The sequence below is a fragment of the Mauremys mutica genome, chromosome 1, assembly GCF_020497125.1.
Source record: "Mauremys mutica isolate MM-2020 ecotype Southern chromosome 1, ASM2049712v1, whole genome shotgun sequence".
Lineage (NCBI taxonomy): Eukaryota > Metazoa > Chordata > Testudines > Geoemydidae > Mauremys > Mauremys mutica.
The window spans coordinates 25,819,692-25,847,292 of NC_059072.1; the positions used below are offsets into that span (position 1 = coordinate 25,819,692).

A 27,601-nucleotide genomic window follows, 5' to 3' on the forward strand; every position below is an offset into this window, starting at 1 on the left:
GGGGCCCTGAACCTGCCACTCAGAGCTAAAGCCGAATCATGGACTTTGTGGGGGCCCCTGTGGCGTGGGGCCCCAGGCAATCGCCCTGCTTGTTACCCCCTAATGCTGGTCGACCCTGGATTTTATATGCAGAAAAACAGTTGTTGTGGCACTGGTGGGCTGTGGAGTTTTTATAGCATGTTGGCAGCTGGGGGGAGGGAGAGGAGGCTGAGAAAGAAAAAGGTTGAGAACGCCTGCTTTAGTGGACACAGCAGAAATCCTTATGGCTTTCCATAAATGCAGCCACAGCACAACAAGAGGCCACAAATACCCTCCAATACTGGACAGAAAAACAAGATAGTCAAATGCAAGACACTTAGGCCTAGTCCACACACGGATTTTGGAGTGGTATAAGAATTGCTGTTCAGGGTATGTTTTCCAACCGGTGTAGTTATAATGGTACAATCCCTAAGGCGGATGTGATTACAGGTAAGCACCCTCAAATTCCACTGAAGTCAGTGGGTGAAACCTAGGCCCCACTGGTGAACAGCAAAGTTCCCATCCCACTGATTTCAGTGGGCCCAGAAGGGTAGCCTCGGTGAGCTAAAGTGGGCCAGCCCCGCCCAGGCTTGCGGTCGTGGCGGGACGTTACTGCTCCAAGGCCGGCGAGTTCATCTTCTCCCGTCTCACACGGCAAGCGGCCAACGCTGGGGGCTGCTGCAAGCCCAGCCGCTGCTAACACGGGCTCAGCCCCACGCGGGTCTCGGCCCCAGCGCCGCCGTGGACCCGGCCCCACGCGGGCCTAGGCCCCTCATCACATTTAGCCACACCGCTGCAAACCCCAGAGCCTGTTTGCAGGGCGGGGCGGGGCCAGAAGGCGGGGGGGGGGGCAGCTCCGCCCTCCCCAACTCAGCCCGCAGCGGGAGTCCCTTGCTCGCGCCCAGCCCCGCCGGCACCTGCGCGGCGCGGCCCCTTTACCTCGTAGACATCGAGGAGACTGTGGCGCTTGAAGTAGGCCCTGAGCGCGGGGTCCGCGTTGCGCAGGGAGGACATGGTCGAGCCGGGCCCCTCCGGGACCTCGCGGCCTCCTACGGCTGAGGCAGCGGCGCTCCCGGTCGCCTAGCAACCCGCTGCCACAGGTCCAGCCACTCACCGCGCGCCCTCTTTGGGCGCCTCAGCTCAGAGTACGGTGGGGCCCTGCAGCGAGGGGAGGGGCGTGTCTTGCCCCCCACTCGCCCCCATCCCGACTCTGTACCCCCTCCCCGGTCACCCCTATCCCGACTCCTACCCAGCCCATCCGGACTCTATAGCCCATGACCCGCACCACCTCCCCCCAAGTCCCACTCAGCCCATCCCAACTCTGTACCGCCCTGCCTAGCATCCCATTCACCCATCCCAATTCCATTCATCCCTGCTGCTCTACACCCCCACTCACCCATCCCAACTCTATATCCCCCGGCCTGCCCCAAACCCCATTCATCCCCATCCCAACTCCATTCATCCCTCCCAACCCCCCATCCCAATTCCATTCCTACCCACTGCTCCGAGCCCCCCTCACCTATCCCAACTCTATATCCCCTGGCCTGCCCCAAATCCCATTCATCCCCATTCCAACTCCATTCCTACCCGCTGCTCCGAGCCCCCATTCACCCATCCCAGATCTATACTCACTGCCTAGCCCCAAACCCAACCCATTCCCACCTCAACTCCATTCATCTTCCCTGCCCCAGGCTGCTCCACACCAAGCCCCCACTCGTTCAACCCCCATCCCAACTCCATTCATAGCACCTGCCCTCCCCTCACACCAAGCCCTAAATTCATAGCCCATTCTAACTTTTTTCATGCCCCTTGTCCATACTAACCCCTCAAATTTTCCCAATTACAACTCCATTCGTACACCCAGTTTTGCACTACACCACACCCACCACTCACCCTTCCATCCCTACTCCCATCTATACCCCCAGCCCCACACCACACTAAGCCCCCCACTCAGACCCTCCCAGACACCATTCATACACCCAGTCTTGCGCCTACACTGAGCCCCCCTACCTCACCACCCAGGCACGATTCATACTTCCTAAACAAGCCAAGCTCCTATCCATACTTCCATCACTACCCCCCAGTTGAGCCCCATCATTCCTCCATCTGTTCCCCCATGAGTAAGGCTACGTTTTAGTCACAGGTATTTTTAGTAAAAGTCCTGGACAGGTCACGGGCAATAAACAAAAAGTCATGGTCCAGTGTCCTGTCCACGGCTTTTACTAAAAATACCTGTGACTAAATCTTATCTGCACTGCTGCTGGGGGCGGGGGGAGGCAGCGCAGAGCGACGCTTCTGCTGGCGGGGTGCAGACCACGGCCTTGCTGCAGCTGGGGGCGTCCCAAGGACCCCTGCCACTGAAGGGAAAGCAGCCCGGGCCCCCCTGCCGCTGCTGAGGGGGCAGTGGCCTGTGGTCCCACCACCACGGGTCTGGGCAGGGGGCAGCCCATGGCCCTGCTGCCACTGCCACTTCAGTGTGACTTCCATGAATGATTCGCAGCCTTACCCATGAGCCTCCATACAGCTCCCATCCATACAGATCATTGCTATGCACCACTGAATTCCTCATCCATACCACATTGCTAGGGCCCTACCAAATTCTCAGCAATGAAAAAGGCATTATGGACCTTGAAATATAGTCTCCTCCCATGAAATCTGGTCTTTTGTGTGCATTTACCCTATATTATACAGATTTCATGGGGGGGAGACCGGCATTTCTCAAATTAGAGATTCTGACCTAAAAGGAAGGTTGCGGTATTGCCACCCTTACTTCTGCACTGCCTTCAGATCTGATGGTTTTAAATTTTCTGAAAGCAGACATGTCTAACCATTTTTTGAAAAGCTATGGACAGAATTTTAATAAAAATACTCATAAAATTACATCAGGTGTGTGTGTAACTGTTGCCCACATCCTTGCCTTGGCTCTGATTTCAACTTATCTTTACTTATTAATTAATTACTATGGCTGTAAAAAAGTTGTGATTTTTTGGTTCAAAAGTTATGACCATAGTTTATTAAAGTTGCAGTTTTTTCTGTGCAAACACCAGAAAAAAACAAACACCCCAAAAATAGAAACAGGATCTAAACTCTTATTTTGTAACTGACTAGATCAGTGGTTCTCAAACTTTTTTTTTCGTGGACCACTTGAAAATTGCTGAGGGTCTTGGCGGACCACTTAATGATCTTTCCAAATGTTGTTTGTACAATTAGCTAACTATCATAAAGCGCTTTGGATAAAAGCGCTAAATAAAAAAAACTTAATAATTAACTTTTTTTGTTCTACAAATAAAAGCACACAACTCATATTTTAATATCAGTAGTCATATCTTTCTAATGTGATGGATGTGCCCTCTCTCCTTGGCCGTGGCAGCCCCCAAGCTGGGGCTGGGAAGAAGGGGGGTGACTCTTCTTCTCTCCCCCGCTGCCGCAGCCCCTGAGCTGGAGCTGGGAAGGAGGAGTGCCTCTCCCCCGCCACAGCAGCCACAGAGCTGAGGCAGGGAAGGAGGGCTGTCTCTCCATAGCTGCCGCAGCCCTGGAGCTGGGGAAAGTCGCCTTTTTCTTTGGCTGCTTCAGCCCTGCACATCCCAAATTTCCCCCACCCCCTCTTATCCCACTGTCCCCTCCCATCTACTCCCTATTCCCTCCAAGGCCACCACCTCACCTTACAAACATGTGCTTCTTCTCCAAGGTCTAAGCACCTAATTAGTGAAGCCATGCCTGTGCAGCTCCACTAATTAGGTGGGTGGCCCATCATTCTCTTGTGTGCAGCCACCCAGGCATACACTTTAGAGGAATCTATCTGCGGACCACCTGAATGGACCTCACGGACCACAGTTTGAGAACCTCTGGCCTAGCTCACAAGGCTATAGTGCAGATTAATTAATATTTGTGAAGTACTAGGGGATTCTTAGCCAGAAGGTGTTAGTGTGGCCTACTGGATCCAGCATAGGATTGAGACTGAAAGTTAGTATTCTAGTCCCAGTTTGGCTCCTGGGCGACGTAGGACAAGTCCCATTTCCCCATCTATAAAATGTGAATAATGATGCTGCCCTCCTTTGTAAAGTGCTTTGAGATCTGTCAAAAATTACTGTTCAGGAACTGGTTATTACTGTATAGTAGTAGTTTTGTTCATGAACTTTAAAAACCTGTAATAGTATCTGCTTAGCTTCAGCTAGTTTTCATGTTTTGAAGAATAGCTGAGTGAAAAATGAAGAGGCGATAGTGGAGTTGTTGCTACCATTTTTCTCTCTTATAGCTGATTGCAGTCTCTCTCATTTGGAGATTATCTCTCGCCCTCTTGTTTTGTGGCAATGATTATTGCTGGAGTTTTTAAGTAAGAGCTACCTTGAAAATGTTATTTGTATTGTGGTAGCACATAGGAGCCCCAGTCACTGATCAGGATCTCATTGTGCTGTGTAAACAAAATAAAAAGAAGGTCCATGCCCCCAAGAGTTTATAATCTGTGATGGGGGGACTGCACATGACTAGGCTTGAAATTAAATCAAATCAGATGCCCTCATGAGATTTTTGGGTGGCTGGTTTTAGTTTCCAATCATGGCCACATTTTTGTTATAATTTAAGTATAATGGATCATGTCCACATCTGAGGACCTTCTCCTGGTGTGATTAGGCTGGGGGTGGCGGACCATCCCTTGGGGTGTGGGCAGTGGCCCCTTCGCGCGCTCGCCAGGCGCTCCTGCGGGGGGACCGCGAGCAGCCCCAGCTCCCCGACCCCGCTCCCCGTCAGGAGCGCCGGGGGAGGGGCCCCACAAACCCCAACCCCCTCCTGGGTGTGGGCAGGTCGCACAGCGCCTGGCTGCCCTGCTGGGGCGGCGGGCCCCGCCTGCGCAGTGCGAGCTGGCGGAGCGGCACGTCAGCGTAGGTCAGAGGGGAGGGGGAACGAAGTGTCCCGTTTCCGCCGGGCTGAGCTGAGCTGAGGCACGTCCCGCGGGGGGACGCGCACCGGAGCGGCATGGGGGAGGCCAGGGTGGCGGCGGGGCTCGTGCTGGGAGCTGGCGCGTGTTACTGTGTTTACAGGCTGACCAGGAGCAGGCGGGCGGGAGCCGCAGCCGGGACAGAAGGAGCCGCTAGCGCTAGGCACGGGTCAGCCCCAGCGGGCGGTTTGGTGCCTCAGGTGTCCGGGCTTTCCGTCCTTTCCAGCCTCCAGTCAGGTGAGCTGCAGAGGGGCTTAGCCCGGCGGACTGTTAGCAGCTAGGCGGTGCACCCCCGACCTCCCGCCCACTAGCAGGGGCTTTCCCCAGCACACGGCTAGTTATGCACGCGCACCAGGGGAGTATTGAAACATTTGTATTGCCGAGCAAAGCTGGGCTTTGTACCAACACCGCATGACGCGTTAGCTGATGTGACCTTTGTAGCATTCATTTTTACAGATCATAGTCTTCTTCAGACTATTTGAATAGGTCAGTTTGATTAGAGCTGGATTTACTATCTGAAACGTTAGGCCCCTAAATACTTTTGTAAATCTGGCCCTAATGGATGTGAAACTTCAAAAAGACTCTTATTGATGTATTTTTAAAAGCTGACTAGACTCCCTTGAAATCATGAATCTTACCAGTTGCCTTATTGAAAGTGCTTTATCGGGTATCTTGCTTGCCCACTGTTTCGTTGTTAATGATTTATGTAGCCCTGTAGCTGATAAAAGCACAGATGGGCATAGTAAGGAAAACATTAGTGTTTTTGCATGCTAGCTTTTGGATGTCATGTTATCTTCAACTTTTGTTTCAAATGAAAGAACGTTGAAGCACTTGTTATGAGGGAGTGGAAGAATGCATGCCAGGGTTTTGCAACCAATAATAGAAAGAAGTTAACCAACTCTTGGATCTTCACAGTCTAACGGTCTTTAAGGGATTCATAATGATGAAAGAAACAGACTGGGACTGCATTGGACACCTGTAGAAAATGTTTTGCCATTTCTAATGCGAGTCTAGATTTGTCCAGCTTCTGTCCAATAGGATTGCAGTGGTTCAGTTTCCTGAGCACTGTTTTTCGTAAGAATTTCAGGTTACACTTTGGTCACAGTCTCAATTGAAATGCTAAACTACCTTGCCATTTTTGTAGTTTGATGCTCTTGAGCCACTATTTGCAGATAGCATAATTGATGTTGGTAAAAATCTAGGAGAATAGGGTTCAGAATAATTGCAACCTAGTGAGAGTGCAACAAGGCAGTATTTGTTGTGAACCTTTTTTTATGCATGACTGAGTTTACACTGCCACCAGTCTGGCAAAAGTCAGTAGGATCTGTAGGTACTCAGTACTGAAAATCAGTGTCCCCTTTTTTTTTCCCCCCTTTTATTTATTTATTTTTAAAGTAGCTAAGGCCCTGATTCTGATACTGAATCTACTTGGGCAGACACCTGCCCTTGTGTGGAATCATTCAAGTCAATGGAGGTCCACAAATGCACAGGAATCCTCCATGGAGATCTCATTGCATGATCAGGACCTATATCTGGAGTTAGATGCCTAACTTCAGGCACTTAAGTTTGGAAATTTTAGAATTGTCCAGGACCTTTAAAAAACCCCAACCTTTGTTATATTCAATGGCTAACCATTGTGCGTAAGGACTCAATAATGAGGAATGCTAATAAATCAAAAGAGAATCTCTGGAAGAATAGGATCCGCTTCTGAGCAAGCTAGTCAGTTTCACAAAATTTTAGTATTTATTAGAGTAGCCCTTCCTTTGTCACAAATCCTGGTGTTCATAAAACCGTTTAGCCAGCTCAAGAGCTTCACTGCTGATCTGGCTGATCATGAACTTTGACATTAGTAGTGTTTGCTTTCATGAAGACCAGGTACTGTATGACTTGTGTTTAGCTGACTTAAAAGCAGAGCTCTTCAGTTGGCTGAGTGTCTTCATGAAGAACAGTAATCTTAACACAGCAGCTGTTCCTTTATCAAAGATCTTCAGTTCAGATGCCCCTGGACTAGCATATTCTTCGTTCACCAAGTTAGCCCCCAATTCTGGGAGGAATATTACTGGAGATAAGTCAAAATTTCTACTCTTCTCCTAAATTGTCCAAAAAAGTTGCCACATTCCATGTCAGAAATGGAAGTAGCAGACATTAAAAAAAAAATTCCATTGGATAACTGCAATGAATAAGGATCCAGTTATGATGAATAATGCTAATAGAATTATTCCTTTGTGAATTAGCAAAATAATTACATAACCACACATTCTCACAATTTTTTTTACTTTCTACACTTTGTAGTTTTGAAACTAGAGGGGCTCAAAGTCATGCAACTCAGAAAGTTAACTTTTTTAAAAGATTTTTTTTAACTGACTAGAAATCAGAAACTACTTAACATTTACTTGAAAATCCTCAAAAAAAATAATAATCAGGCTTTACTCAGATTACATGCTGAAAAATTGGGGCAAACACATACTTTTAAAATATGTATATTTAAATCCTGCTTTAAATGCAAAATAGAACCCAGCCTTAACTGGTATTGCAGTGACTCTGCCATAATATCATAGTGGATCAGTGAATCCTAGGATTGTGTGGCCTACAACTGACATGCTATCCATAAGTATGTGGCTATAACACAGCTCTGTAAAAAGGGTTATGTACTTTGGTTCAGTGAAACGTTTCAAAGTTTATTTGAAATAATTTGTTTTAATTTTTAAACCTTGGCAGACACGGATCTTCCAAAATCACCCAGTAACCTGGATGCCCATCATCTACAGAAACTTCTTCATTTGCTTGAGTTCACAGATGATCCGTTAATTCAAGAACAAGCCTTGGTCACTCTGAGCAACAGTGCTGCCTTCTCTGTAAATCAAGTAAGTCATGTTCTAAAGAAAGCAATTATATTCAAAAGTGAGCCAGTATAGAAAATGAGACTTCATTTTGCAGAGGAGTAAGCATGAGATCAAGAGTTAGAAGCTCCTGTGTTCTAATCCTAATTTAGTGACTATCACCCAGATCCTCAAAGGTATTTAGGATTTAAAAGGGAGTTAGGCACTTAAATAACTTTGAGGATCTGGGCCAACATGACTTTAAGTCATTTAATCTCTCTGCCTTAATTTCCCCATCATTACAATAGATATAAGAATAACTACTTTACTGGGTTGTTATTAGCATAATTAATGTTGGTACAGAGCTTGATATTTTCAAAGTGCTATTATATATGTGCATTATCACTAACAATTTTATAGTGTCAACTGAAGAGTTTGTTCTGAGAGGTGCTGAGCACCTGCAACTCCCATTATCAGCCCTGAAATTTGCTAAATCTAACCCCTCTACTGTCAGGGTATTCCTTTGACTGGGAATTCAATATGACAAATTTCTTTGGGAGATGCATGTTTTCCTGTATCCATAAAGGGTTAATTTTCAAACATCCACACTTCTCTTGTTGAGGTATTTATCATAATTGTAACCATAGTTTCTCAATTATTCTCTGGCTTCTAATGAGAAACTAAAAATATTATTTCTTACTAAAAATCTTTATTCCCTCCCCCCAGACCTCTACTAATGTGACTGGGATGTCATGAGGTCCTGAGATATTTTTCATAAGGAGAATTAAAACAATGTTGTTGAGTTCAGTTTTGGGGAGGAGGAGTAGGGTTGTGGCAGGAGGAGTAATATATTTTTAAGAGCATTTGAACTTTGTAAATATATGAAAAATAAGCTAAATTTTAGAACCTGCTAACTATAATAGTCAACCTGGTTCGGCAAACCTGCATGCTGAAATCCTACTGAATTCAAAGGGGAATTCTGACACAGAGGGCTTGAATAATAGAGATTTTTCCTCTTTTCAGATATTAGGCCATATTCTAGCCTCAAATGTTTAAGCAGGGCTCCCACTGATTTAAATGGAAATAGTGAATCCAAGGCCAAAATATGGCCTGTTGATGGCATATTTTATTACACTAAATGAAAAATATCAAGTAATTGTTTAAGTTGGATTAAACAAAACGTAACTGATGCTTCTTTCCAATTCTAGACGTGAGCAAAGCTTTCTTAATTCGGATAATTTTACAAGATTTGAGAATTTTGGGAGTGACCCTGCAGAAACATGCATCTATCCTGTTTGTTCTCATTTTAACTGTGAAAAAAATTATTTGGAGATAAAGTAACTGGGTACTCTAAATTGGCACCAAAGTTTCACAATGAATGTTGTGCATATTTATTTTGTATAGACTGGTATGTAAAGAAATAATATTGAACTGCTGATATTCTCTGCTTAAATATCAGAGACCAGATCCTAAAGGCTTTAGTGAGGCAGAACTCCCATTTGGTTTAAGATTAGCAGTAATATCTTATATATTTATCTGTTTATCTTTTAGGATATAATTCGAAAATTGGATGGCCTTTCTGTTATTGGAAAGATGCTCTCAAATTCCATTCCCAAAGTTAAAGAAAAAGCACTAAATGCACTTAATAATTTGAGTATGAATGTTGAAAATCAAGAGGAGATAAAGGTAAGTACTAAAAGGCACCATACCTGAGGCAAAATCGAACAACAAAATGAAGTGCGTACAGCTAGGAAGTAATAAAGACCTTTCAATATAGCTGTTAATTAAAAGGATCATGCAGCAACTTTTGGAGAACATGAATATATACAAATCAGCAGATCCAAATGATCTTTAAACCCTAAGGCCAAGAGAAATAGCTAACAAATTTATTGAACCACTAGCAATTAGTTTAAAGCATTTCAGAGAACCAGGAAGGTTCTGGAGGACTAGAAAAATAATTAACTTGATACCAGTATTCAAGGGGGGGGCGGAAATCAGATGGTGTCAGGATTATTATTCTAAATTCAATCTCAAATATATATTATAAAATCCATTCAAAAATACAGAAATAGTTCTGTTTTTTAAATACAAATGCAAAAATGTAGAGGGATAAAGTCAGTTTGAGACTCACATTTTCTTCTGAAAATGTTATACCTACTATGGTTAAAAGTAATAAGTGGGACTATTATAACTGAAAGAGATGAGTCAGAAGATTTCAGTTTTATTTTGTGCACTTTACAACACTTTGCATAGAGACAGTGTCACTCCTTTGTTGATACTCAGTTGCACACTTGTCTCTTGCACTAGCATGCATGCCCTTCCCCAGGAATAAATCCAGGAATTCTCTTTCAACAAGGGGTTAAAAATGAAGAGACAGCAAGTAGGCATCTGCACAGAGAGGCGGAGGATGACAGTGGGTGGGCCCAAAAATGTAGTCCCTGGCCTCTACACACACAGCTGTCCATTCTCTAGATTGGATCCTCAGGCATAAGAAACACAGCTACTCCTATATCTTGATCAGACCACTTCCTGAAAAATAACTATTCCTTTCGTAAGACAGGAGGAAAGCACTGCTCTGGTCCACTTAAGAAACTCTTGTACCCTCCCAAATTCCAGAGCTTACTTAAAGAAAACTTTACCCAGCGAAGAGGTCAATAAAAGTATGTGACTTAGTAAAGCAATTCAACCATTCCTTGACTACTGCTATAGACACACCATCACCAACACACATTCTCCCAGCTGGCCATCTACATATTATCGGAGTTCAACCTGTAATAAAAAGAGCAGGAAGGAGAAAAAACTCCAAATATCGGGGGTGGAGATAATGGTTTGATGGAGACACTCAGAAACAAGGAATTTTTACAAATCTGTGCTATTGGCATGAAGGAGGCAAAGAGATTCTCTCTTCTGCCATGGAGGTAGCAAAGTCATGCCTGGCATAACTTTTTTGGACCATAAATTGCTCTCTAAGACCAGATTGCCTCCATTCAATCTTCGAACACAGCATCTCTTACTGCAAGAAATAATTTCAGAGAGATCGCATACAGTAAGTGATGGGCACTTAGAACAAGCAGAGAGCAACATCCTTCAATCAGTCTTCCAAGAATTTGGCCCATTGATGCAAGTGGCCTCAGTTATCATCAGTGCTTTTGACTAACACCTGTGACTGATGCCTGCCCTTTCTGGGTGGTAAGAGCAGAAAACACTTTGAGCCTCTAACTAACCAAGATTGTTAATTCCTCCTTTTGGAATTTATCACCCACATTACCACATGCAGTAGTCCAACCATACTAAAAAAAGATTGCTCAGTGCTAGAGACTGTGCAAACGATCTCCTAGTGTCTAACACAGACACACATACCTCGTGTTTTATCCAGTCAAGAAGCTAGCAAAACGTCTCCAAAGCCATCTGTCAGCTCACTGAAAATGGGATCCCTCTGTCAGGCTTGAGGAGGTCAGGACAATGACAGAACTCGCTGCTCCTTTGATGGCTAACATCCTCCTGCCTGTACTATCGTGCTGGACCTATTTACAGCATTTGATGTAATTGATTACCATATACTACAGTCCTGTTTTTAAGAAGCTGAATAGAAACAGCTGGAAACAGTTAGTCTCAATCCACATGCAGATGGTCATTACTAGACTCTATCTCCAAATTCCTCCCCTACTGAATCACACAAGGCACAGTCCACTCCCTATACTGTTCAATATCGCAGTTGAGCCTCTGTTGTCTTGCCAACTTCCAAGTCCCAGCAACACTCACACATCAGCCTGCTCTATATCTCCTTTACGTCAAATCTTAACAGCACAATCTCTCTGCTTTCTGATGTTTATCTGAAATCAGCAGCTGGCTAAAGTTGAACTCTGGCAAGACTGAAGAAATGCTGACAGGAAGAGGGGTGTTACTTTAACTTCCCCATTATTAGAGTTGGTTGGAAAATTATTTCATGAACACTTTAATTTTTTTTCCATTTAAACATTTTTGTCTACATTTTCTGATCGTTCTGATTAAGTCAGTTTATAGACTTTGGGTTGTTTATGATTCTTCAGTGCTATTGGATGCCCAAATAGCCATGGTAGCAAGAACAGTCTCTTCTGCTTCTAACAGGCCAGAAGATTGTGTCAGATCCATTCAGACTCAGACCTGACCAGAGTGATCCAGGTTTAATTATTGCAACTCTTCTCTTTGAACAAATCCCACATCCTGAATAAGCTCCCATTGGTACAAAATATAGCAGCCTATTTGCTTAGCAATGCAGGTTGCTGTTAACAAATCACCTCAGTACTCCACTCTGCACTGGCTCCCCACTAAATATAGAGTCCAGTACAAGTCCTCATTCACACCTATCCCTCTGCAGCTGTGAACCCTTACAAAAGTTACGTTCCAATGTAAATGAAAACTATTGATCAGTAAGTGGAGATGGAGGACTTTCTCAGAAGCTGGACCTGGACTGTGGAATTCACTGCTACAAGAGATAAGAATGACCATGTAACTAACCACTTTGCAACTAACTGCAAAACTCATTTCTTCTGCCTAGCTTTGCCTCCATAAATGTATCACATATACAAATAAACAAAACCCTGTAAGCAATTCAATTACAGGTACCTATTTCTTGTGGGGTGGGAAGGAAGAGACATTTTAGTTCCAGTTTTTAAATACTGGCGTAGGGGGTGTGTTCAGATACTATGGAGTGGGAATCATAAATGCATAGTCTGACAGAGCCATTCAGTGATGTTACTTTGGACCTGTCCAAAAGGCCCTTGTAAATTTATGTAGAGGAGCAAGGTTTTTTTGGTTTAAATCAGAACATATTGTCTAAAGGTAGCTCTATCAGAAAACTGATTTTTAAAAAAAAACCCTAGTCTTTACAAAAAATTCACATTGATAGTGTTCCTTTAATTATAGTTTCTGCTAAAACTTAACATAGCTTATTTAGCTGCTAGTGCCGTATTTACATGTTCTTGATCAAAGATGAGACTGATTATACATTGTTTTATTTATTTATTTATCCTCTTGCTGCTGGGAATCATGATTTTGAGCCATCGTGACTACTGACACTGGGATGTTAACTGTGAACTTCTTTGGCTGGATCAACAAATTGTACATTTAACCATTTCTTTTTCTGTTCTTTAAGGTATACATTTTACAGGTCTGTAAGGAGATTGAGTTATCACCTTTGAACTCTGATCTGCAGCTAGCTGAACTTAGATTATTAACAAATATGTCTGTTACCAATGACTACCACCATATGATGACAAATGCAATTCCGTGCTTTCTTCATTTGCTTTCAGAAGGAAATGAAAGGACACAGGTACTGTTTACTGTACTGTCATAACCAGATAGTAACCAAGCTGCTTAACTTTGACTGAGATGTCTTCCAATTTAGATTTGCCTTTTTTTTTTAAACCATCAGTTTCTAAGGTACTCTGTGGTGTATTTTTTTTTTTTTAAAGAAAAATAATTTTACAATTCAGTAGCTATAACTATTGGAGAAAGTGTAAAGGACTTGCAAACATTGCCCGATTGTCCTCTCCAATGGAAATTCCCACAGGAGGGAAGAGTACTTCACAAGGATCTTCTTGCAGAGTTTCTCACCCCAAATCATTCCTAGGGTGGGATATTCCCCTTCTCTGGAGATGGAGCCTTGTTTTTGCCCCCGCATTGCTGGATGCTATAGGAGACCAGAGCCATCCCCACAGCAGTCCTGTGCCTTTGCACTGGCTCTAGAAACCCCACCAGCCCCTTCAACTATATGACCTATCGGGGGAAAATGGAGTCATGCTACCAGTGCTTCTCATAGTTTCAACTGCCCCATGGACCCCATTATAAAGGATGTTGCCCCTGCACAGAGATGGGGAACAGATAACACCACAAGCTTTATTACCTTTCCTAGCTAATCTCTGTGGTGCTGCTGTGGAAAATAAAACTCCATTCATCCCTTCTCTGTGTGTGGAATGCACCATCCCAAAACAAATGAGAGCCCTCTATAGGATCCCAGTAAGTACATAGTGCCATGGAGGTAGGAGATCACCACCACTCCAGCACAGGGCAAAGGAGATCTGCATGTGGAGGGCTCCACTTTTGCATGGGTCACTTGCAGGAGGATTCTTTGCAGCTTGAGGTCTTCAAACCACAATTTGAGGACTTCAGTAACTCAGACATAGGTTAGGGGTTTGTTATTGAAGTGGATGGGTGAGATTGTGTGGCCTGCATTGTGCAGGAGGTCAGACTAGATGATCATAATGGTCCCTTCTGACCTTAAAGTCTATGAGTCTATGAATCTCTCTGGGGACAGTGAGCAAAGGTTTGCTCTCAGAATCCATGGTGATATTAACTCTGGTGTTCTTTATCTATCTAATATATCTGTTTATAATATGGCTCTCCTGGAAGTTGTGTATACAGGAAAAGTAGGTCATCACAGTCAACAGCCATCTTGTGGATCTGACTTACAGAAGACTTTTATTAGGTTGGGTATGTCTGTGACCATAATTACTATGAGTATAGGCTCATCTGAATTTTTGTCATAGTCCCAATGCTAATAGAAGCATGTGCACATGTGTGTACACATGTGAAGATACTGCTTCTTAGTGGTATTTGAAAAAAGGAAAATTGTATATTTATTTGTAAATTACTACCAGGAATAATGTGAATCTTTTCTTCTCCTTGTGATGCTTCCCGGGGGTACCCAGGGTTGTGAGGCACCTTGCTACCAACTGCCCTTAGCATAAGGAAGCCTTGACTGTGCCTGCTGTGTCCCCAAAACCATCAGCCATGGGCAACATAAATACTGCCCCCTTCCCCTCTCCCCCGCCCCCGGCCTATGCAAGCCTCACTGTCTCTCTACAGGTTAGTGATGGGCACACTTCAGCCTCTGAGTATCTCCCTAGAGTGTCCAGCCCCTGTTCTGCTAGACCCTTGCAGTATTCCCAGGTTCACTGCTTCCAAAGAAGCAGTACAGCCCAGCTTACCAGTTTCACTCAGATCGCTATTCTGCTTCACATGCAGCATGTAGATATATTTATATTGAAAACAAGTAAAAGTTTATTTAACAAAGTATAACAGTTCAAGTGACAGTAAGTAAAAGTATTGGAAACAAATGTCCAGATATAAAATCATAACATGCACTCTAGAACCTAGATTTAATTAACTCAACATTTTCATGTCTTACAGCGCAATGCTCACCTAAAATCCTTCCAGTATTTTACAGCCGGACTTGGCTGTGACCCTCCAGTTATAAGACAAACACACTGTTTGCCTCCTCAGTTAAAGGATTCAGGGTATAACTTTGCATCCCCAGATATACCCCAAGAATCCATTCTCTTTACTCATAAATGATTCTCTCCTGTTATTTATTTCTTACTGCAATTTTCCTCTTGAAGATTTTGCAATGTCTTGATTGTCATTTGGCTCAGTATGCAAACAGGCATCCATTGTGAGACATATAATGCCCAATATACTCATGACCAGAGAGAGAGATCTGTTACCTCCTGTCTGAACGGAATCTGTCCAAAACATGTCACCTGCTAGTTACCTGCCCTAAGAACATAATTTTCTGTACAAACGTGTAATTCCTTAAATATTATTCATACATACATTTTGCAATGGTTATGATGACAAGTGGGCTCTGGGCTCTTGACTCTTGGTATAAACATCACATGACACCCTTTAGTGAATTATTATGCATATATCTCATCCAGTGGATCCCAGGAAAACTCTATGCACCCCCTCTGCCAGTTGACACTATGAGGTTCCTGGGTCACACTCCTTCATTAGGACAAAATTCAGAGCTGAGCTAATCTAAGTTGGAGCAATTCCATTGACATCTGTACATCCACTCACACCAACATTTAAATCTTGCTTACTCTTCATCCATAAATAGTTCCATTGATTGATCAGGGCTACTTACGTAAGTTAAACAATCTGCATTTGTCCCTTAATCTAGTAGTACATGCTTTAAAGTACATGCCACGAGATGGCGATTCAAGAATATTAGACTCTCGGAAATAAAAGGATAGAAATGTGCTTCATGTGTTCAATCGGAATTGAAAATGCAGTATTTAAAAAAACTATAGTTATGACTAACACAAATCCAGCTTGCTGTATTCATTGCAAGCAGTCTCCCAGAGCCCCGTGGGACTCCTTGCATAGTAAGGCAAGTAGGATTTGGCCCTAAATATCTGACATCCCTTGTATTTATCAAGGCAACAGCTGACTTTAAAGGTAGGGTCCTTTGATGCAGAAGCTACTGTCAAGTGTTCTGCAAAAGCTAAAGGGAGTTGCTGCCATGCCTCCAGTTATGGTGCTTACTGTAAATCACTGGATTAAATATCTTCCCAAATCTTTTCCCCTCTGTGACTTCACTCCCAGAAACCTGTTGTTGGTCACCAGTCAAATTTCCTTGTTCACATATCCAGCACACAACAAGAATCATAAACTGTTTTAGCTCTGTCTCCCCACATAATCAGAGTTCACTAATATTAAAAACTAAACCTCCTTCCTAAAAATAGCCTGTTTTATTTGTATCTCTGATGCTCCTCCTTTGCCTGTTACTATAGATGTTGGCTTAGTGAAATGTTGCACAGCATCTCCCTGCAGGTACACATGCCTCTAATTTAATGAATTTATCTCCTTCATCCAAAATTCTGGGGATTTCATGAACCCCCATCTTGTAATACCAAGTACTCTCAAATCCGCCATTCCACAAAGTGTATCACTGATGTAATAACTCAATCCTTTCCTGTATAGCTCCTGATAATAGCTCAGATACTGCACCTTAAGAAATGTAGCATACCTGCATCTTCCGCCAAAAACCACACTGTAAAATAATTACTTTTATATCTCCACGTAAATCATAGGCATGGACTTGGAAGGATTATATTTTATTGGGAAATGTCATTAAATGTAGATTTTTTTTATTTTATTTTATTTTTTTTTACCGTACATACACAAACAGATGTAAAAATATTTTCAACAATGATACTTGAAATTTACTGATAGGCGAAGTAAGAAAAATGCTGCTTGAGGATTAATCTGAGGATATTTATTTTGTATATTTTGACGTGATATTGATAATTTGCGTTTTAACAGTTATGAAGCTTTAACTTTTTTGAATCTTAACATTTATTGTCATTAATGATAGCTAAGGTTGCAAGTCTGTCTCAGAGGTAATGGAAGTCATTGATTCCATGACTTCTGCTGTGGCTGGTGCTTGGGCGGCCCCGGGGCCAGCTGCACCGGCTGCTGCTCGGCCACCGGAGCAGCAGCAGCAGTGCCCCAAGCCACCTCCCCCCGCCCCCATCCCAAGCACCTAAAATTTAGTCAGGGGTATTTATAGTACAAATCATGGATAGGTCACGGGTCATTCATTTTTGTTTATTGCCCGTGACCTGTCCATAACTTTTACTAAAAATACTCATGACTAAATCTTAGCCTTAATTATTGTCTGCCACCCACCATAATTTCACAACTGAATTAATAAAAATAAACATGAACACTGTCTGAATTATTTAAAAACAATAAAAATAAAAAATTCTGCCAAGCCAAGCCTAGTTATGTGATGGGAAAGGAGAAGAGATCAGCGTTAAGCCTTACTCAGCATTTCCAGACACCTGTTTAGTTTTGTTTGTTTTAATACTGCAACATTGTGAAAAGACTGTAAATACATACCAATTGCTGAAGAAAAAGTTTTAAACTGGGCATTATTTGTTATGCTCACTTCAGCATTAACTGCAGGGCAGTTCAGAACTGTACTGAAGGGGGTAGAGAAGCACAAATGAGTAAGTACATCCTAAGGCCTCCTGAAAATGCAGTTCTACAAAGCATATTGATTCCTGTCTCAGCTGCCTTTCACTGCGTGTGAGAGAGATAATTTTAAAATATGGAATTAGGAGATATGCGCTGAACATCACTTAGTCACTTTTGTTGCATCCCATTTTTTATCTGCTCGTTGTCTACTTAGATTGTAAACAGAAGTTGGAGTTACTCCCCCTCTCGTCACCCCCCCAGTCCAATTTGCATGGTTGCAATTTTAAAATACTAAAATAGCTAAAGTCCTATATTTGACACGCTAATACATCCGTTTGCTCTAGGACTACATAAGTACAAGGTAATACATGATGTAATGAGATAGCAATCAACAGGTTTATAGATAAGTGAAGACATTGCCATTAACATTACACTAATTTTCATGAATTTAGAGTAAATGTAATTACCAGGGCATATGCCATGTAACCGTAACGTGATAACATCCGCCTTTGTTCTCTTCTAGCAAGTGAATTGACCTGAACACACTATGACCTTCTAGCATTTCTTTGATATAAACACACCAGTCAATTGCTTTATTGCTTTAATCTGAGCCGGTTGGACAGCATCAGAGAGCTAGTAACCTGTTAGCATCACAGCCGGTTTACTAAACCGTGGATTTATTTAATGCATAATCCTGCACTACTAAAATCAATGGAAGCTGCATCATTGATTTCAGTGAGTGGAGGATCAAGCCCTTAGAGATGAAAGGCCAAGTTCTCCTCTGTTTCATTGTGTAAAAACCAGAGTAGCTCTACTGAAGTTAGTAGAGAGAGCACACTGGAGTTACTACAGATTGACACCAGTGTAAATAAGAGCAGAATTTGCTCCTGCAGTATTTTTCCTCCTCTGTTGCTTTAGCTACAATGAATTAATTGTTAAAGGCTGACACTTTGCTTCTCTCTGTTCAAAAACAGTAAATGAAGATAGTCCCAGTACCAAAGAGCTTACAGATGCAAAGAAAGCAAGGACACACTGAGAAGCTTAGACGTGGGGTGGAGGGTGGCTCTTTTCTTGTGGACATCACTGAAGACGTAAATCTTTATGTGGAATTAGAGAGTGATCGTGTGGCAAATTCTGGTAGGGAGACTGTTGCATGCAAAGTTGCGGGGAGGAGGGAAGGCAAGGGCGAAGGAGACAGTATTCAGATTCTCCTCCCCTCACTTTAAGAGTTTTTCCATGTGAACTATTATGTTCTCATTTCAGATTCAAGTTCTGAAAGTACTTGTGAACTTATCTGCAAACCCAGCCATGACAAGACATCTTTTCAGTGCTCAAGTAAGACTTTTGCCATTTTCAAACTGCTTCACTGCTGAACATTTTAGTACAAAAGTTCATGATGTTCTTATTTAATCTACACTTCAAATTGTATGATTCTTAAATAGCTGTATGTTTTTAATGCTGGAATTTTACTTTACATAGCCAAAGCAGGCTGAAACCAGGAACAGTAGCTAAAAGCATTCTAAGCCTCTTCCAGGTCATGCTATATGAGAGAGATCATATTCACATATGAAGATTCACCCTTGTGCATGGTTAACATGTTCACCATATGGCCACTGTTGGTCATGCTTCCTGTATATAATGCAGAATGATAAGGCTTCTGCAAACTGCCACTCTCTCTCCATCCCTTCCAACAAAACAAGGGCATTGGTTGCTGCTCATACATGAGAGACACAAAATAATATACCCAGTTGTCACTTTTCACCTATTCATCTACCTAAGGAACATGTGGCCTGAGGATGTGCTGCAAATCATTTCAAACGCATCCAACATTGCAAATTATCCTCACTTTCTCAACAACTGTTGTCTCAACTGTCATAACTTTTGCAGCTGAGAAAGATAGAAAATGCAATATACACAAAACATCTCTATCCACAGATGTACTGTTTTGATAAGACATCTTTATGAACACAGTACCCCTCCCAGTGCAGCTCCCAAGGCAAAGGCGGATTTGTGGGGCCCTGGGCCAGAGCAAGTGGGGGGCCCCTTCCCACTCCTTCCGCCTGCAGTCTTCCACCCTCCCACCCCCGGCCCTCCTGCTGGCACTTCTGCCAGGGAAATGGGGCTGAAGTGCGGGGGCTTGCTCCGCTCTGCCTACCCGGCACTCCTGCACGAGCGCCAGGCGGATGGATAGAGCAGGTTGGGGCATGGGGGGAACCCCAATTGGCCAGGGCCCCTGGGCACAGGCCCAGTGGCTAAACTGTCACTGTCCCAAGGTCTTTAGTACATGAAGTACTTTACCTTTCAGCACCGTGGTTGCATCCATTTCAGCTATATGTGAAAGAATGTTGATATGGTAACAAATGAAATCTAAACCACTTCAAGTTGCCTTCTAGCTGTACTGTTTTTTACTCTCAAATGAGCTTCCCAAAACAAAATCAGACATCACAATATTTGGTTTCAGTACTCCCATTTTAAAACTGCTTTGTGGGAGTCGCAAGCACAAACAGCCAATCTGCTGCTCTACAGATACCATGTCTTACCACAGCTCCATTATTAGGATATAAGCAGTAGGTCAAAGTTTAAAAAAAAAAAAAAAGTGGACTTTCGTTCTTGATGAACTTCCACTTCATCTGACTATGGACTGCAGTCTTTTCAAGGGACATTGTAAGGTCAAATATGAGCCAAAAATGAAGCAGATGTATAAACAAGCTTGTATAAAACCTGAGCCCAATAAAAATGTTTCCATTAACTAAAAACAATGTTTACTTCCTTCCAACAAATAAATATTTGTATTCAGTGTTTGCAGCCCAAATGTTGTAACATGATGCTAATACCTTAGAACCTTAAAGAGAAAATGACTGTTCTTTTCATCCAGAATGAAAAGGGCAAATAAGTGTAACACATGCTTCACTTTTAAAATAATCAGTTTAAATAATGTAAAGCATTCTTAACAACATAAGTAAGAATTTAAAAAAAAATTAAGCTGACCACTTAAGAACATCAGTACAATATTTCATAGAATATCAGGATTGGAAAGGACCTCAGGAGGTCATCTAGTCCAACCCCTTGCTCAAAGCAGGACCAATTCCCAATTAAATCATCCCAGCCAGGGCTTTGTCAAGCCTGACCTTAAAAACCTCGAAGGAAGGAGATTCCACCACCTCCTTAGGTAACCCATTCCAGTGCTTCACCACCCTCCTAGTGAAAAAGTTTTTCCTAATAGCCAACCTAAACCTCCCCCACTGCAACTTGAGACCATTACTCCTTGTTCTGCCATTAAGTACCACTGAGAACAGTCTAGATCCATCCTCTTTGGAACCCCCTTTCAGGTAGTTGAAAGCAGCTATCAAATCCCCCCTCATTCTTCTCTTCTGCAGACTAAACAATCCCAGTTCCCTCAGCCTCTCCTCATAAGTCATGTGCTCCAGCCCCCTAATCATTTTTGTTGCCCTCCCCTGGACTCTTTCCAATTTTTCCACATCCTCATAGTAGTATGGGGCCCCAAACTGGACACAGTACTCCAGATGAGGCCTCACCAATGTCGAATAGAGGGGAATGATCACGTCCCTCGATCTGCCGGCAATGCCCCTACTTATACAGCCCAAAATGCTGTTAGCCTTCTTGGCAACAAGGGCACACTGTTGACTCATATCCAGCTTCTCGTCCACTGTAACCCGTAGGTCCTGTTCTGCAGAACTGCTTCCTAGCCATCCCTAGACTGTAACAGTGAATGGGATTCTTCCGTCCTAAGTGCAGGACTCTGCACTTGTCCTTGTTGAATGTATGTGAAATGAGTTTATCCATCTCTATCCAGTCCCAGTGGACATGCTCCATAAATCAACATAAACTAGCAACCTTGGTGACAGTCACAGAGGTTATAGACACCGACTTTCTAATGTGCCAGGGGGTGCTCCTCCCCCTGGCTCTGTCCCGGGTCCCACCCCCCACTCCACCCCTTCCCCCAAGGCCCCTGCCTCTTCCTGACCCACCTCTTCCCACCCTGTTCCGCCACCTCCCCTGAGCATACCCAGCCCTCGCTCCTCTCCCCAGCACCTCCTGTCCACCGCAGAACAGGTGCTGGAGGGAATGGGGAGGCACTGATCGGCAGGGCCTCCGGTGGACAGGAGGTGCTAGGGGGAGGGAAAGGCACTGATAGGGGAGCTGCCGGTAGGTGCTGAGCACCCGCTGTTTTGGAGTACCCAGGAGATTCATGGACTGTTCCTGTGATCCTCCAAATACATACCCCTCTGATACCAAATACATATGTGCCTAACTTTTTAAGCATGTTAGTAGACCCACTGAACTCAATGTGCATGTTTGCAGGATCAGAGCCTCAATGTCTAGATGACATCTCATTGGCAGGGGCAGGATGGAGAAACTGGCACTGTCACTGCCCATTTTGTGTCAGATCTGTTGATAAGCACATAGCAGTGCAGAGTTGTCAATCCAGTACCTTTTGATAGCCCTGCAAATTAGGATAGTAGTATGTAGTTGTAATTACATGCTTAGGCTAAGTTTTTGAAAACTAAATTAAAAAGTTAATTGTATTTGGTCTTGTCCCTGATTTTTACCTGAACCAATATTTGAGTAACCAAGGTCAGTCTTTTGTATACCAAAATTGTATCTGTCTGCACTTTAAAACACTTTCTAAATACTTGACATTCAGGCACTGTTCAAGGCAACTGAAATACCATTCAGAATGAAAACAATATTCCTGCTCTTATAAATGAAAATGGGAATTTTCCAGACAGCCACATTCTAAAGATTCAGACTACAAAGCATATGTCAGGTTGCAAAACACAAGCCAATTTTTTCCAAAAAGAAAAATGTGCAGTCCTTGCAATTCTTTGACATGCTTTTATAGCACATGGTAACTGTAATGAATATATATGAACGGTTCTATTTTAGTGAGTTTTAGCTGGAAGCTGTCTGGTTTGTGGATCAGTATTTTTTATTTTTTAAGAAATCATTGGTGTTGGGGGGGCGGTTTACAACAGGAATTCTTCACACATTTACTTCTCAATTGATGATTAAGCATTACTTTTATGTATTTAATGTCACAGGCACCATCATTGCTTTCACTCTTTGACAACTGCATAAACAAAGAGATTCTACTTAGAGCCCTGATGTTTGTTGCAAATTTGAATGAGAATATGAAAAATGAAGAGGGCATCATTACCCAGGATCAATACAGTGAAGATACAGTTTTTTCTCTGCTCTGTGGGCATTCTACCCAAAATACTAAGAAACTGGTATGTTTATTGCATCACCATGATACGGAAGTGAAAGAACAAGTTGCCAAAATAATAACACAACTAAGAGGAGATACTAAAACCAGATACTCTGTTAAATTACAGTAATAGAAAATGTTTATATTGAATGCTAAAATGAATGTCATTTCATGAAAGTGAAGTTTAACCCACTGCTCTTATTTTGCTGAGCACCATTACATTACTGTAAGCAAGACAGCTTACAATGCATTTAATACTCTTTCAGAGTAATGTAAAACAATGGTCTGTTTAGTACTGACAGTCTCCTACACAAAACTAGTGTGTGTACATGATGGAGGAAAGACTTTGGGCCATGGAAATATTTCCATTTCAAACTTACAGTAAGTTATGAAACAACAAGCTCAACTTTTAAAAAGTGAACCTTAAATTTTAGTTAGGTAATTCTATTAACTTTACTATACACGTGCAGGGAAATACTGGAACATCTATTAAGTAAAATTAATCCCCACATTATTACTTGGCTGAAAGCATAATGAGATTAGTCAGATTATATAAACATATTTTGAAGGGAACTAGAAACAAATTTAACAAGTAGCTTATAAGCATTATATTACCCTCTTAATTGCAAAGTGTATCAACTCAAAAAACAAATGCAAACACTTTGAATATAGAATGTAGAACATGTAGTACATCTTGTACTGAAACAAGGCCACTAAAAATCCCTGAACAAAGAATTATAGTGGCACAGTTGTGTCACTATAGTTAAGGTTGCATCTTGACTTTTGTTTAAAGGTCAGCCTTTCTAAATCCTTTAAAATCAACATGCTTAGTTGGATTCCTCTGAAATTTGGTGTGCCTTGGGCAGTAAAGGGCATGGTTATTGATGTGGAGATATAAGCCCCAGAAAAAGTTACCATTTTTCAAAATGGTATTTTTGTTTTTTTGCACAGAGCTAGGGCTCAAACTGTTGATGTGGGTCAAAATAGTCTGTCTGAGTTTTACACAAGCTAGTGCATAGCACCCACTAAGTCTTAAGGGAGCCCAAAATGAGTGGTATTTAAGAATGTATATTTACAGTGCAAATGCACCAACACAGAAAAACATTTCTGCCACTTTATATGCTTTATAGCTCAATTTTTGAAAGTGCTCTAAAATTAGAAATGTTATTTGAATGGCTCTGAAATTTGGTGTGCTCATGGGGGCACAGGGTAGTGTTAGTGACCATAACTTGGAGTCATTTGACCAAGGGGTTCTTGAGTTACAGACCACCCTCACCTTCCCCCAAAATAACTGTTTCCTTTTGCTGTTAAACTGAGTGGTACTAACAGCTGGATAACTCACAGACCTCATTAAGATTGATGGCTGTGCACTCACCCTTCAATTAACACAGCCAAGGATAAGTAAATCACAACCCCTATCTAAGACAAAAGGTTGCTACAATTTGAGTCATGGATGGCAGATTTTTTTGGGGGGAGGGGGGAATGTAATCAGTCTTTGGGGGGGGGGGGAGTAGACATGTGAATGCTTCCTGGGAGAGGAGAGGTATTAGGTGGCAGTGGAATAGGGGGAGGGAGTTATATGGGGATGACAGCAAGGTTGGGAGGCTCCAGTGAGGTAAGTGCAGCACCCCTGAACTCTGCCAGTACACCCCAATTTCACTCCACACCTCTGTCAGTGTATCCCAATGTATACACAAACTGCACACATCCACCATTTCAATTAGTCTGTGAGCTTTTTGGTGCAGGAACTGTCAGTGGTGTGGGAGCACCACTGTAGTTTAGGTTGTGTCATAACTTTTGTTTAAAGGTCAAACTTTAAGTCCTCTAAAATTGACATGCTTAGTCAGATTCCTCTGAAATCTGGTGTGCCCCAGAAGACTGCAAAGTAGGGTTAGTGACCCAAATGCGGGGCCATTTGAGCTAGAGGATGGAGAGAGAGAGGCCTGAAAATAGCTATTTTTCAAAATTTTTAGATGGTTTTTTGTGTGTTTTGGACAGAGCTAGAGCCTGAATTATTGATGTGATGCAGATCAAAATCTGTCTTGAGTTTTACCCACAGTAGTGCATGGCACCCACTAAATCTTTGAGGGACCCAAATTGAGAATGCTATTTAAGAACATGTTCACCTCTTCACTTGTGTAGATGTGGTCTGGAAGGATTGCAGTGAGCATGCACCAAAAAAGAAAAATGGGAGGGGGTTTCTATGCATCTACTTCATGTTTGCCTCCTTGGGGAGCTACCCACCACTGGTGGTTCCAGACCAAACCTTTGTACACTTGTATAATAAAGATTTAACAATGCATGTTGCTTGCTGCAAGTTGCTGTTTTTTATTTTATGGGGAGGTTTACTTTGAACACAGCAGAATAGTCAGCAGGGAGCCTAGGCAAAAGTTTTGTTATATCAGGTGGGGAGGAACTGAAAACCAAGGACTTCAGGGGGAGCAGGTATAGGGGTTGTGGCTGCAGAGGGGGCAGGAAATGAGGCAATAGCTCTGGTGTGGTGGGAGGGCAGATTTATGTGGTGTCCCCAAAACCACACAGCATGGAGGTTTGGAACTGACAGCACAAATACCTTGATTGCTGAAGGAAGAGAAACTTGCATGTTGCCAGCATGTGGATTCTAGCCAATTACTGGCTCACAAGGGTGCAGGAGAGCACAGAGTACATGTTCACATGGGCTTGCTGACAGCAGACTGACTTGAGTGGAGAGATGTGGTCTGTGCTGGCAGATTTTTCCTACTCTGCAGCATCTGACTGCTGACTGTAGGGCTTGTGAAGTGGTTCTTCAGTTGTCCATGTGGTATTCTTTCTGGGGCATTGGCAAAGTGAGCGTACACAAGGATCTAGAACATCCTGAATGTTATACTGCCTGGGAAAAATGAGAGTATGTGCATATGGAGGCTCTTCACAGGGAGGGAAGAGAAGGTGGCAGGGATTATCTACATTGATGGAAAACTCACTTCTGTTAATGTAGGACGTATCAGCACTATGCTGCTGCAGCTGTGCTGCCCACAGCACAGGCCTGCCCTTGCTCTCCCTTATGATTTCCACAGCCTTCAAATCTCTCTTCTGCTCTACATTTCCCAAAATATATTTTAGACAATTGAAAAGTTCAGCAGCTGCAGATACAATGTTAGTATTAAACCACTAACAAGAAAAAAAGTGGGGGAAGTCCCCCATGAGAGAGTCAACCTGTGGAACAATTTGCCTGAGGATGTTGTGAAGGCCAAGACTATAACAGAGTTCAAAAAGGAACCAGGTAAGTTCATGGAGGATATGTCCATCTATTAGCCAGAATGGGCAAGGATGGTGTCCCTAGCCTCTGTGTGCCAGAGGCTAGGAATGGGTGATGGGATGGATCACTTGATGATTACCTGTTCTGTTCACTCCCTCTGGGGCACCTGGCACTGGCCACTGTCAGAAGACAGGATCCTGGGCTAGATGGACCTTTGGTCTGACTCACTATGACTGTTCTTATGAATTTAATGTGCAATGCATTCCCAGAACAAAAAATATCCATACCCTGCAGTCAGACTTACGTTTTGGTATAACTAACAATCCTGTAAATAGTAAAGCAACTTTTTACAATGAAATCTGAAGGAAAATTACAATTTTCCTGACAATAGACTTTATTTTGTAAATCAGTATGGCAATTAATACAGATGCATTTTGCCAAGTTTTACAATACTGCACAAATTTTATAATCCCACAGCATGCTTAGTAAAACCATATGGAAGCTGTGAAAAGTCTTCTATAGCCCGTATTTGAGACAATGCCATCAGTGCCTCTGCTTATTTGGAAAAAAAAATACAGAAATAAAAGGCTGAATCATGACTTCAGATAGGAGCCAAATGAGTTTATGTACTGTATTTGACAAGGAAAACCAATTTCAAAACAATAGAAATATTTAGATTTATGATAGAGTAATTTTAAAACAATGAAATAATACAGATAATCTGGCCAGCAGTAATTATGCATTAATGATGCAAATCTTAAGTAATCTCTCTCTTTAAAAAGGCACATTTCTTTAGATCATTTTTAGTTTCTCATGAAATGCAAACATACACGCATTCAGTAAAATCAGTATTTTACTTTAAACAGGCTTTCACAACAGGTGGAAGACTCCACCCCATAAAACCATATATGAAAAAATTAAAATAAAGCATTTTTTGGGGTGGACATACATAGTTGAAATTACAAGGCATTTCTAGACAATTAATGCTTTGTACATTGAGTAGTGTTTAAATCATCTCTCAATATGCCATTCAGTTTATAAGCAATTGTGTGATCAAGCAGGCATACAATTTTTACCTCTGAAATTAACAAACCTGGAGTCTAAAAATCCAGTACAAATTTTTAGAAAATTTGATTAGAGGGTTATGAAGCTATCAATCTTTTCATTTCCTAGTACAAATCAAAACAAGGCTCAAAGAATTTCCAGATTTTTTAAAATTATTCAAATCCATCATCATTTATATTCAAGTCTCGTGATTCTCCATGGTGCAAGACAAAGAAATCCTCAGGTTTCAAGCCATATCTTTCAAGGGCTTCATTCAATTTAACTGGAGGATCCAAGTAATACTGGGGATGGAGGGGAGAAAGAGATACAATGCCAGCATTAGATAAAAAACGGCTTTCAAGCTCTAAACCCGTGGTTCTCAACATATTTACCATTGTGGGCCACATCCAACACTACTACTATGGGCCTGAGGATGTCATGTGGGCTGCAGCTCAGTGTTGACTGCGCCACAGGTTGAGAACCACTGCTCTACACAAACTGGTTCACCTTTTAGATATAATAGGCAATGTGTACCAGGTGTACATTTTCTGAGATTAAGTGAACATGAAAGTTTGGGG

General features: G+C 42.5%; 3 protein-coding genes across 11 annotated transcripts in view; 1 reads left to right on the forward strand and 2 right to left on the reverse strand.

The window, feature by feature from the left end:
• The window catches only part of FBXL13 (F-box and leucine rich repeat protein 13), a 164,644-nt gene extending 163,499 nt beyond the window's left edge, over positions 1 to 1,145 (reverse strand). For 3 of the 4 annotated variants that reach the window (XM_045029732.1, XM_045029741.1, XM_045029724.1), the window contains exon 1: positions 958 to 1,104. In XM_045029732.1, the coding sequence (XP_044885667.1) occupies positions 958 to 1,032 (75 nt within the window). In that variant the 5' untranslated portion in view covers positions 1,033 to 1,104. Of the gene's footprint in view, positions 1 to 957 lie in introns of all 4 variants that reach the window. The other variant, XR_006582122.1, reaches the window with a different exon arrangement.
• A 3,844-nt stretch (positions 1,146 to 4,989) lies between these two features.
• ARMC10 (armadillo repeat containing 10) lies at positions 4,990 to 25,046 on the forward strand. Its single transcript, XM_044988880.1, has 6 exons — positions 4,990 to 5,188; positions 7,670 to 7,815; positions 9,322 to 9,456; positions 12,905 to 13,081; positions 18,778 to 18,849; positions 22,578 to 25,046. The coding sequence occupies exons 1-6, from the start codon at positions 4,990 to 4,992 to the stop codon at positions 22,872 to 22,874; spliced, it is 1,026 nt and encodes a 341-aa protein (XP_044844815.1). The 3' UTR covers positions 22,875 to 25,046.
• Positions 25,047 to 26,339: 1,293 nt separating this feature from the next.
• Positions 26,340 to 27,601, reverse strand: part of NAPEPLD (N-acyl phosphatidylethanolamine phospholipase D) — a 53,317-nt gene continuing 52,055 nt past the window's right edge. For all 6 annotated transcript variants that reach the window (XM_045029820.1, XM_045029812.1, XM_045029791.1 and 3 more), the window contains exon 5: positions 26,340 to 27,325. In XM_045029820.1, the coding sequence (XP_044885755.1) occupies positions 27,197 to 27,325 (129 nt within the window). In that variant the 3' untranslated portion in view covers positions 26,340 to 27,196. The remainder of the gene's footprint in view (positions 27,326 to 27,601) is intronic.

Excerpts from the sequence above, each read along its gene's own strand:
- ARMC10 (XM_044988880.1), top strand. The coding sequence starts at position 4,990 with ATGGGGGAGGCCAGGGTGGCGGCGGGGCTCGTGCTGGGAGCTGGCGCG. Across the intron at positions 5,189-7,669 it reads CCTTTCCAGCCTCCAGTCAG|ACACGGATCTTCCAAAATCA; the intron begins GTGAGCTGCAGA and ends AAACCTTGGCAG. Across the intron at positions 9,457-12,904 it reads AAAATCAAGAGGAGATAAAG|GTATACATTTTACAGGTCTG; the intron begins GTAAGTACTAAA and ends CTGTTCTTTAAG.